General features: G+C 44.5%; 1 protein-coding gene across 2 annotated transcripts in view; it reads left to right on the top strand.

Annotated features, from left to right (window-relative positions):
• MAP2K5 (mitogen-activated protein kinase kinase 5) overlaps positions 1-12,541 on the top strand; it is a 345,280-nt gene that overhangs the window by 249,925 nt on the left and 82,814 nt on the right. For both annotated transcript variants that reach the window (XM_089660977.1, XM_089660975.1), the window contains exon 17: positions 11,313-11,342. In XM_089660977.1, coding sequence (XP_089517103.1) covers positions 11,313-11,342 — 30 coding nt within the window. The remainder of the gene's footprint in view (positions 1-11,312; positions 11,343-12,541) is intronic.

Below are 12,541 nucleotides of genomic sequence, written 5' to 3'. Positions count from 1 at the left end.
CTTTAAAAAAAAACTTCTAAACGCAAACGCTCATAAATGCGCATAAACGCGGTATGCAAACAGACGTTTTTTAACGTACGTTTTCCAGCAGTCAGTTTCCATCGTTCAGAAGTGTCCCGTGTACATGGAGCCTTATAGTTTGTTTTTTTTATCAATTAACAAAATGAAAAGTAAATGAACAGAAGAGAAGTCCAAATCCAATCAGTATTTGGGGGGGACCAACCTTTGCCTTCTTCTAAGTAGACTTGCACACAATTTTTGAAGGAACTCGGCAGGTAGGTTGTTCCTAATATCTTGGAGAACTAAGCCAAGATCTTCTGTAGGCTGCCTCAAATCCTTCTGTCTCTAATCCCAGACGGACTCCATGATGTTGAGATCAGGGTTCTGTGGAGGCCAAACCATCTCTTCCAGGACTCCTTGTTCTTTCATTGCATTGAAGATTGTTCTTGATGACATTGGCTGTATGTTTGGGGTGGTTGTCCTGCTGCAGAATAAATTTGGGGCCAATCACACGCCTCCCTGATGGTATGGCATGATGGAAAAGTATCCGCCTGTATTTCTGAGGACACTATTGATCCTGACCAAATCTCTAAATCTATTTGCAGAAATGAAGCCCAAAACTTGCAAGGAAGCTCCACCACGCTTCACAGTTGCCTGCAGGCACTTATTATTGTACCGCTGTTCAGCCCTTTGCCAACAAACTGCCTCCTGCTACAGGAAAATATTTCACATATTGACTCATCATTCCAGAGCACCTGCTACTATGTTTCTGCACCCCAGTTCCTATGTTTTTGTGCATAGTGACACTGTACTACTTGTGGGGGGTGATGAAGTTTTTTTTTTTTACGCTGATTGCTTTTATACCCATAAAGGCTGTAAAAGCAATCATTTCCCCTTCTCTCTGGCTGCATTCTTGCAGCCATTGAGAAATACTGTGAGAACTGTGATTGGTCACAGCTTGTCACATGGTACAAGGTTGTTGTGAATAGCCCTGTACCATGTGACCTCGGTGATCATTCACAGATTTCACAAGTAGTAAGCAATAATGTCAGAAGTGACATCTTGCTTACTACTATTCATGTGATCACTGATTGGCCAATCAGTGATCACATGATCGGGACCTCAGACAGAGGTCCCGTACAGCGATCGGTGTTGTGCTGTGTCCGGAGGACAGAGCAGGAACGGGATCGCGGTGCCGCGCACTTCTAGGGAGCGCGCACAGGCAGGGAAGTGGGAGGACGTTTATTAACGGCCACCCGCTCCTGCACTGCTCCCGTCCAGCCGTTTATATACATGGGCCAGACAGGAAGTGGTTAATAAAATCAAACTACTCACATAAATGTAAAATACATTAGCGCTGTGTATAAATGCTGGTCTCAAGATAGCACGGGCTGCTTCCGGATTCTTGATGCGTGGTGATGTCACAACATCAGCTCAGCCCTACGTGTTTCGGCATAAATGACGTCATTGGGGGCACGGAGCCACAAGATGAATAGGGCCATTACAGCAGAAGCATTTGGTTACTGAGTGAGCTGTCGAAAGTGTTGATCCAGCAGAACTGGCAGAGGGGAGCGATGTATTTAAATAAAGAATTGAGTAGTTTGGATGCACATAGCACAGATTATCTATATACTTAACATTGGGTAGACTTTTCTAAACTGCTACTCTTTTAGGCCCCATGTACACGGGACACTTCTGAATGATGGAAATGTAGTTTAAAAAATGTCTGTTTAGCCTCATTTGCATATTGTGTTTATGTGCGTTTAGAAGCGTTTTTTAAAGATAAGCACAGGAGAACCTCCCAAATGCCCAGAATGCACTGAAAAGTGGTAAATTATTAATTATTTCAGACTGTTTCAGAGAAATACAGAGAGTAGAGGCAGAGACAGCAGTATGTGTGGAGATTAGCTTAGGTGTGAGTTGCTCATTAACATTTCTTTTGTATCCAAGGGCGGGAAAGGTGTCTGGTGGAGGGAGTCATTAAGGTCACCTGGCAGGGGGTCTTCATGAGGGATTTGAGGTGTGGTCATTAACATATCTTTTGTTTTCCAAGGGTGGGAGAGGTCTGAGGTGTGAATGGTCATTAACATATCTTTTGTTTTCCAAGGGTGGGAGAGGTCTGAGGTATGAATGGTCATTAACATATATTTTGTTTCCAAGGGTGGGAGAGGTCTGAGGTGTGAATGGTCATTAACATATATTTTGTTTCCAAGGGTGGGAGAGGTCTGAGGTGTGAATTGGTCATTACAATGTGTGACAAGCTTGGTAGGAACATCCTGTGTTCAGTGTTTTGTCCATCTGAGTACCTTGAAAACGCTTTGCATGCATTTTTCATGATGAAAAAAGGCTCCGGACAGCATCGGGAACTGGAAGAGTTAAAAAAAATTTCAAATGCAAACACTTATCAACGCGATTTGCCGCGTTTACAAGCATTTTGTGTTTGAAACACTGATAAAATCGACTGCTGAATGCAAGTTTTCTGTGTTAAAAAAAACAACTGTAAACTCAAATGCCTGTAAATGACTGTAAATGAAGAAGGGTACACGGACACATAGAAGAACATTAGGGAGAGTTCAGGGACTGCTGAAAAAATGCTGAACAGCTCCTAAACGTGCGTTTATCAGCTGCAGTGTACATGAGCCCTAATAGTAGGTGATTTAAACAAAATATTACATAGAATCCAGATGAGTCTGAAGTTAAGTAACAACTATTCCCATCCAGCCATTGGACCATTGTTACAAATTCTAATCAGAGAAGACATCATAGAATACTTGGAGTCTTTATTAGAATCCTTATCTATCTGTTATTTATTGTTGCGATTTATATGGAGCTGAATTTAAGTAGCATTTTGCACATTGTACATTCACATCAGTCCATCATCCAGGAGCTTACAACCCAATGTCCACATCTCATCTACGTACACATACGAGGGTCAATTTTAGCAAGAGCAAGTCAAAGCTTTATTCTGGGATAAAACTAACTTTCTACCACCCCCTACCCTCCTCACCGTTCCTTGTTGTCCTCCTATCACGACCCAACCTATAGGAGGTGTCCTCATCCGCAGTGATGTCAACACCTAAAGAAGGACCACAAGCAGAAATTAAATAGAAGAGGAGATGACTCAGGGCTGTGGCATCTCTTGATCGTGGGTTAAGGTAGATAAAGATGGGAATTTAAATCAGGATTAAAAAAACAATTCCCAATCTAAATGCCTGTTTTTATTTACATTGCATCATAGTCACGTGACCCGAGTCTTCTCCTCTTCTCTTTATTTACTTCCTGCTTGGAGGTTTTTCGTTTGGTCTCCACGTCACTGTGGAGACGGACACTTTCTAAAGGATGGCCACCAGTGAGGTCCTCTTAGGAGAAAGAACACAACTGATGGGGGACGGTAAGGGACCAGTGGTCTTGGGGTACACTTGCAGGCTGATTTAGTGGTCCTCCACAGTAGAATTGGTGGGGGGAACTTAGGTGAGTATTGCTTGCTTCACTAATTAAGGAGTAAAGCAAGACTGGCAGCATAGGTTAGAAGGGGGTTGGAGGAAGGGGTGATAGAAAGCTGGTTTTATCTTACAGTGGGACTCTAACCTACCAGCATGCCTTTGGAGTATAGGAGGAAACATATTCATGCACAGGGAGAACATGCAAACTCCATGCAGGTAATGTCCAATAACTTTACCCTCTGTTGTGTCTGTCAGGATAGAGCATCACACATCTTTTCCTGCCAAATATTTCCACCATGTGGGAAGAAAACACATGTCCAAAAGACACAATTTAATACATTAATAACTTGAAGCCTCAAAACCCTAAACCTGCATTTGATCAAGAGGAAGACAGGAAACCCCTTTAAAGCTTGGTCTAATTTGCTTCAGTAGGAAAAACAATCCGCCCTCATCTCCTATGACAATTAGATACTCCCCAGATCAGCAATCTGTGTTCTTACTTATTACGCGGGCCAGTCAGTGCATTTAGAAAAAAAAAATCAGCATTTTTTTTAAACCGTCTACAAAACTGTGGCAGTCTGTTCCATGTTTTCTTCACTCTTATGGTAAAGAAGCCTTTCTGTGTGCCAAGGTTAGAGTAGTTCTAAAGTACGTTTTGTACCTTAAAGTGATATTAAACCTTTTTTTTTTTTAAATAATAAGCATGTTTTACTTACCTGGTCTGGCCAGTGGAGCAGCCCCGATCCTCATATTCTGGGTCCCTGCCAGCATTCCTGGCTCCTCCCCTCTTCCGAGTAACCCTCTTGGATAAGTTAAACCCAAGCTACTGTCTGCAGGTCCATATGGTCCATTCAATCAGTGTAAATGGGCCGTATATAGCCCCTGGGCCACAAGTTGGGCACCAGTATGCTAGGACTTAGATCTCTTGACGATTTTAAATGTGTAGATTGTTTCTATATTACCTGGAAATTGTTACATGACTGCACATATCTGTCCCTTTATCCCAACGTTTATGAACCAGGGTACCATGGAACGCTAGGGTTCCTCCAGAGGTTGTTAGAGGTTCCACGGGTTGTGGCGAATTGACATTCCATTTGATGGTGTCTGCATTGATCCAAGGCCAACACTACTTGGTAACTTCAGTGGCACGACACCAATGATCTCTTTAGCTATCTGAAAGGTGGGCCTTCTTCCCATTGACCCCTGATGAATTGGTTTTAGCAGGGGTCCCCCAAGGGCATTGTTTCTCAACTAGGGTTCCTCCAGAGGTTGCTAGGGGTTCCTTGAGGTGTGGCTAGTTGACCTCCCATTTGATGATGCCTGCATCGTTCCACGGTCAATACCACTTGGTAACTTTAGCGGCACAACACCAATGATCTCTTTAGCTGTCTGAAAAGGAAGCCTTCTTCCCATTGACCCCTGATAAATTGGTTTTAGCAGGGGTTCCCCTGAGGGCGGTGTTTCTCAACTAAGGTTCCATGGAACCCTAGGGTTCCTCCAGAGGTTGCTAGAAGTTTCATGAGTTGTGGCTAATTGACCTTCCATTTGATGATGTCTGCATTGTTCCAGTGCCAACGCCACTTGGTAACTTCAGTGGCACAACACCAATGATCTCTTTAGTTATCTGAAAGGGGGGCTTTCTTCCCATTGACCCCTGATGAATTGGTTTTAGCAAAAGTCCCCCAAGGGCAGTGTTTCTCAACTAGGGTTCCTCCCGAGGTTGTTAGGGGTTCCTTGAGCTGTGGCTAGTTGACCTCCCATTTGATGGCGCCTGCATCATTCCACGGTCAACACTACTTGGTAACTTCAACGGCACAACACCAATAATCTCTTTAGGTGTCTGAAAGAGATTATTGAGCCTTCTTCACATTGACCCCTAATAAATTGGTTTTAGCAGGGGTCCCCCGAGGGCTGGGTTTCTCAACTAAGGTTTCTTGGAACCATAGGGCTCCTCCAGAGGTTGCTAGGGGCTCCTTGAATAATGAGCAATTTCTGCCTCTCAAATAAATTCCCATTGACACCATTGATCCTTTTAGCTATCTGTAAGGAGGGAATTCTTCCCAATGACCACAAGTGTAAGGAGCATTCTTCCCAATGACCACAAGTGTAAGGAGCATTCTTCCCAATGACCACACGTGTAAGGAGTATTCTTCCCAATGACCACACGTGTAAGGAGCATTCTTCCCAATGACCACAAGTGTGAGGAGCATTCTTCCCAATGACCACAAGTGTGAGGAGCATTCTTCCCAATGACCACAAGTGTGAGGAGCATTCTTCCCAATGACCACAAGTGTAAGGAGCATTCTTCCCAATGACCACAAGTGTAAGGAGCATTCTTCTCAATGACAAGTGTAAGGAGCATTCTTCTCAATGACAAGTGTGAGGAGCATTCTTCTCAATGACCACACGTGTAAGGAGCATTCTTCTCAATGACAAGTGTAAGGAGCATTCTTCTCAATGACCACACGTGTAAGGAGCATTCTTCTCAATGACCACAAGTGTGAGGAGCATTCTTCCCAATGACCACAAGTGTAAGGAGCATTCTTCCCAATGACCACAAGCGTGAGGTGCATTCTTTCCAATGACCACAAGCGTGAGGTGCATTCTTCCCAATGACCACAAGTGTAAGGAGCATTCTTCCCAATGACCAAAAGTGTGAGGAGCATTCTTCCCAATGACCACAAGTGTGAGGAGCATTCTTCCCAATGACCACAAGTGTGAGGAGCATTCTTCCCACTGACCACAAGTGTAAGGAGCATTCTTCCCAATGACCACACGTGTAAGGAGCATTCTTCCCAATGACCACACGTGTAAGGAGCATTCTTCCCAATGACCACAAGTGTAAGGAGCATTCTTCTCAATGACAAGTGTGAGGAGCATTCTTCTCAATGACCACACGTGTAAGGAGCATTCTTCTCAATGAGAAGTGTAAGGAGCATTCTTCTCAATGACAAGTGTGAGGAGCATTCTTCTCAATGACCACATGTGTAAGGAGCATTCTTCTCAATGACCACAAGTGTGAGGAGCATTCTTCCCAATGACCACAAGTGTAAGGAGCATTCTTCCCAATGACCACAAGCGTGAGGTGCATTCTTCCCAATGACCACAAGTGTGAGGAGCATTCTTCCCACTGACCACAAGTGTAAGGAGCATTCTTCCCAATGACCACACGTGTAAGGAGCATTCTTCCCAATGACCACAAGTGTAAGAAGCATTCTTCTCAATGACCACACGTGTAAGGAGCATTCTTCTCAATGACAAGTGTGAGGAGCATTCTTCTCAATGACCACACGTGTAAGGAGCATTCTTCTCAATGAGAAGTGTAAGGAGCATTCTTCTCAATGACCACATGTGTAAGGAGCATTCTTCTCAATGACCACAAGTGTGAGGAGCATTCTTCCCAATGACCACAAGTGTAAGGAGCATTCTTCTCAATGACCACACGTGTAAGGAGCATTCTTCTCAATGAGAAGTGTAAGGAGCATTCTTCTCAATGACCACATGTGTAAGGAGCATTCTTCTCAATGACCACAAGTGTGAGGAGCATTCTTCCCACTGACCACAAGCGTAAGGAGCATTCTTCTCAATGACCACAAGCGTAAGGAGCATTCTTCTCAATGACCACACGTGTAAGGAGCTTTCTTCTCAATGACCACAAATGTAAGGAGCATTCTTCCCAATGACCACAAGTGTAAGGAGCATTCTTCCCAATGACCACAAGTGTAAGGAGCATTCTTCCCAATGACCACAAGTGTAAGGAGCATTCTTCCCACTGACCACAAGTGTAAGGAGCATTCTTCCCACTGACCACCACACTAATGTATCATGAGTTGTAGATACACTAATTTTTAGCTGGGGTTCCCTGAGACTGTTCAAAGGATGAGAAAGGCTGCTCTATCCAGTCTCCACCATGTCCTGTCTTGCACCCTTTCAGTGCTCGTCTGCCATTTTTGACACTCTTTCTATGTCATGCCATGTCATTAATGTGACAAGTTAATGATTTTGATTGTCTTCACCTGCCTGTGTCCTACATCCTGTCCTGACCTGTTGTCGCTTGTCGCAGGCTATGCCACTGCTCCAGGTCAAGGCAGAATTTCCTTCATCAGTCTGGTTCTGGTGGCCCTCCACAGGGGTCACAGCCTCTGCTCGCTGCCAGCTAATAGTGTTATACATTAAACATGGAGCTTCCGAGCCCCCTCTCTTCTCATGCTTTTGTTCTAAACCCCCAGACGCTCTCTGCAGTTTCCAGCTTGTACACATCAGATTACATTCATTTGTAATTCCTTCACTTGGTCTCTCGCCCTCATTCACAGTTACTGTACTCCTGCCCCCTGAAATCGCTCACCCAGTGAACTGTTTCAGCTTCACGAGAAGGGCCCATTTGAGTTACCTGCCCTGCACGTGTCGTGGTTAACCCCCTATCTTCCCAAGGGCTCGGCTTTGCCCGAAGAACACGATGTTCATTTGTATTATACACAAAGCAAGGTTCCCTGATATCACATCCTCAGCCTTTGTAGACGCGTGCCGGCTAACCCAACTTTTCGACACGGCTTCGTTTTGTCTTCGGTATGAACCGCTAACCTCTTAAAAGCTCCCCATCTACCATCCAGGTCTGTGGCTGTTCAGCTTCAAGCATTTAAACCAGTAGAGTTAATTAAGAAAATTCAGCGCAGTTCATAAGCAAATTACTTTTTTTCCCTCCTCTTGCTTTGCCCAGTTATAAAGCGCCGCTCCTGGCTGATTGCTGGATGACCCTCGGTAACACTCAGGCAGTGTTAAGAAGGCCATAAAGGCTTCATTAAATCTGAAGCACATTTCATACTCTGTGATGTCTGTAGGCTGTGTCTGGTGAACGTTGTACCAGATTCTCTGCGTAGTCTCATTTCTGATTCCTCAGCACTTACAGCTTCAAAAATTAGTAATTAAGAAGAAGCAAAATTGGCGGAAATCAGAGGGTATCAATTAAGGTGGATCTATCGGCTTTACACACATGTAGGTTTTTTTGGACTTATAGGCATGAGATGGAAGTGAGCATTTAGCACAGCGGTTCTCAACCTGTGAGTCGCGACCCCTTTGGGGGTCGAACGACCCTTTCACAGGGGTCCCCTAAGACCATCAGAAAACACATATTTCTGATTTGTAAAGAGCAGCTACTGTGTTGAAAGCAGCTGCTGTGTTGAAAGCAGCTACTCTGTTAAAAGCAGCTACTGTGTAGAAAGCAGCAGTATTGGAGGTAAAACAACACTCATGAATTATAATTACTGGGTAAATAATTTTATGGTTGGGGGTCACCACAACATGAGGAACTGTATTAAAGGGTCGCGGCATTAGGAAGGTTGAGAACCACTGATTTAGCACTTATTTATTTTATTATTTATTTATTTCAGGTACTTATATAGCGCCATCAATGTACGCAGCGCTTTACATATATATTGTACATTCACATCAGTCCCCACCCCCGAGGAGCGTACAATCTAAGGTCCCTAACCCTCAAGGGGCGTACAATCTAAGGTCCCTAACTCACATTCATACATACACATACAAGGGACAATTTAGACAGGAGCCAATTCACCTACCAGCATGTCTTTGGAATGTGGGAGGAAACCGGAGTACACGGAGGAAACCCATGCAGTCACAGGAAGAACATGCAAACTCCAGGCAGGTGGTGCCATGGTTGGGATTCGAACCAATGACCCTAGTCCCTAACCCTCAAGGGGCGTACAATCTCAGGTCCCTAACTCACATTCATACATACACATACTAGGGACAATTTAGACGGGAGCCAATTCACCTACCAGCATGTCTTTGGAGTGTTGGAGGAAACTGGAGTACCCGGAGGAAACCCATGCAGTCACAGGGAGAACATGCAAACTTCAGGCAGGAGGTGCCACGGCTGGGATTTGAACCAACAACCCTAGTGATGCCAGGCGGAAGTGCAAACCATTTAGCCACTGTGCTGCCCAAAAAAATTGGTATTATATTGTATTTGTGTACTGTGAAAATCTGTGTTTGATAAATGGCTGTGACGTAAAAAACATTGCAACAACCACCATTTTATTCACCAGGATCTCTGCTTTCAGAAAATATATGTTTGGTGATTTTAAAGGAGGTGGTGCTGTGGTTGGGATTCAAGCCAAGGACCCTAGTACTGCCAGGCGGAAGTGCTAACCACTTAGCCACTGTGCAGTTATGCACATAAACATACCAATCCCTTCACTGGCTTCCACTAACCCAACGTATAAAATTCAAAATACTAACCACAGCTTACAAAGCCATCCACAACACTGCTCCTAGTTACATCGCCAACCTCATCCGCAGATACCGCCCAAATCGCCCACTCCGCTCCTCCCAAGATATCTTCCTCTCTAGCTCCCTCATCACCTCCTCCCACGCTCGCCTCCAGGACTTCTTCAGAGCTTCTCCCATTCGCTGGAACTCCCTACCACAGTATGTCCAGTCAGCCCCCACCCTGTCTGCCTTTAAGTAATCTTTGAAAACTAGTAATGCAGTTTCTATTATTTCTATGTAGCGCTGAGAAAAATGTTAAAGTGAGAAAATTTGGGTGCAGGCGCTAAAGAGCGCTATGAGTGATACAATATAGTGGTATCATCTAATTAGGACGTATTAGTATGGTGAACACAAACATAAAGTGAACAAATAAATTGACTTTAAGTGATCCATATATGACACAATAAAGTCCAAATGCAAAAAATAAATATTGTTGAAATCCGCGACTCAGTGGCTGGAAGCTTTTTTATAATATTGCACTAACCAGAAGCACATTTGTGTATATAAATCCCGTCGTGGGCATCACGTCCGATATTAAAGACCAATGCTGGGCAAATTTAATATCGGACGTGATGCCCCTGGAACCTGTGAGTGAGGTCTGCTGATCACCTGACGTGCTGACGTGTGCCAGATGATTCGTAACATCCCCATCCACATCCAGATGACAATGACGGGATTTATGCAGCCTCATTAGCGCACATCAGTGAAGGAGAAAAATTACTCATTTAAAAAATTTATAACAGAAACTAAGAAAAAAAAACTTTTTTTTCAAAATTTTCTGTTGTTTGTGGATTTGTTTATCAAAAAATAAAAAAACCCGGAGGTGATTAAATACCACCAAAAGAAAGCGCTATCTGCCTCAAAAAAATGATAAAAATTTCATACGGGTACAGTGTTGCATGACCGCGCAACTGTCATTCGAAGTGCGATAGCGCTGAAAGCTGAAAATTGTTCTGGCCAGGAAGGGGCGAAAGTGCCCGGTAGGGAGGTGGTTAAGGCTGCTGATTCATCTGAATAGGCTGTAAATGCGCTATAAAAAGGTGTATGTTGCATTTTTGGCAGCTCACCAAAACAGGTTAGGGGGGGGGGTTCCATTCATAATGAATGACCGTGCATCATACCAACAAAGAGCGTGGTGGTGTAAATGGAGCCTACAGGAGTAAAGTGAAACAGCTAGTGATACCGATGAATATACCTGGGATTGATGAAAATAAAAATGGAAACTGTTTTATATTTTGCACTGAAATGTTGGTATACTGTACATGTTTGCACACTGTGAGCACCCTCTGCACACTGTGAGCACCTCTGCACACTGTGAGCACCCTCTGCACACTGTGAGCACCCTCTGCACACTGTGAGCACCCTCTGCACACTGTGAGCACCCTCTGCACACTGTGAGCACCCTCTGCACACTGTGAGCCCCTCTGCACACTGTGACTGTATTATTTTTTTTCTGCGAAGTATGTACTGTATAATCTTTGACATCATCATGATTGAGAGAAATTCCCTTTAAACTAATGAGGAGCTTTTTCTGTTCCAATGTCCCGTCCTAACACATTGTTTATTGCTTTTTATGTCTAGTTGGCTCTTGGAAGATTCCCATATCCACAGGTAAGATGGATTCATATTTCTCAAACCTATAGCAGCTCTACCTCAATGTTCACGATAGAACGGTATATAGAGCTAAAGTATATGTTAACACTCACCTTGTAATAATTAAAAAAAAATCAGTTTAAAATTGAACTGAAAGGCAAAACATTTGTGTATAAATATAAAAAAAATGATCAATACCTTGTTTTCCCTTTTTGTATAAGCGATCACATTCCCTCTGTTCTCAGCTGCATAAGGACACGGGGGAGAGGAAACTGCAGCACACTGATCTTCCCATTGAATGGCTGATTATTAATATTATTATTATACAGGATTTATATAGCGCCAACGGTTTGCTCAGCACTTTACATTATAGTGGGAGACAATACAGTTCAATACAAGAGGGATCTGAGGGCCCTGCTCCTTGGAGCTTACAATCTAGGAGGGAGCGGTGAATGGTACAGTAGGTAGTAACTGTGGGGGATGGAGTGGTTGGAAGAGTAGAGGATTCCAGAATTAGGAGAGGGCGGGATAGGCTTCCCTGAAGAGATAGGTTTTCAGTGATCGCCTAAAGGCAAGTAGAGTAGGTGATAGTCTGATAGATTGGGGTAGGGAGTTCCAGAGGATGGGTGACGCCCAGGAGAAGTCTTAGAGACGAGCATGGGAGGAGGAGATAAGGGAGCTAGAGAGTAGGAGGTCTTGCAAGGAGCGGAGAGGACGGTTTGGGTGATATTTAGAGATAAGATCGGTGATGTAAATTGGGGCAGTGTTGTGGACGGCTTTTTATGTGATTGTTAATGTTTTGAATTTTATCCGTTGGGCAACTGGGAGCCAGTGGAGGGATTTGCAGAGAGGGGTGGAGGACACTAAGTGGAGGTCAGTGGAGGGATTGGCAGAGAGGGGTGGAGGACACTAAGTGGAGGTCAGTGGAGGGATTGGCAGAGAGGGGTGGAGGATACTGAGTGGATATCAGTGGAGGGATTGGCAGAGAGGGGTGGAGGTCAGTGGAGGGATTGGCAGAGAGGGGTGGAGGACACCGAGTGGAGGTCAGTGGAGGGATTGGCAGAGAGGGGTGGAGGTCAGTGGAGGGATTGGCAGAGAGGGGTGGAGGACACAGAGTGGAGGTCAGTGGAGGGATTGGCAGAGAGGGGTGGAGGACACTGAGTGGAGGTCAGTGGAGGGATTGGCAGAGAGGGGTGGAGGTCAGTGGAGGGATTGGC

This window comes from Staurois parvus, unplaced genomic scaffold (genome assembly GCF_062004578.1).
Source record: "Staurois parvus isolate SC_StPar_1 unplaced genomic scaffold, SC_StPar_1.0 ptg001300l, whole genome shotgun sequence".
NCBI classification, from domain to species: Eukaryota; Metazoa; Chordata; class Amphibia; order Anura; family Ranidae; genus Staurois; species Staurois parvus.
This window is presented reverse-complemented; position numbering and strand designations above follow the sequence as displayed.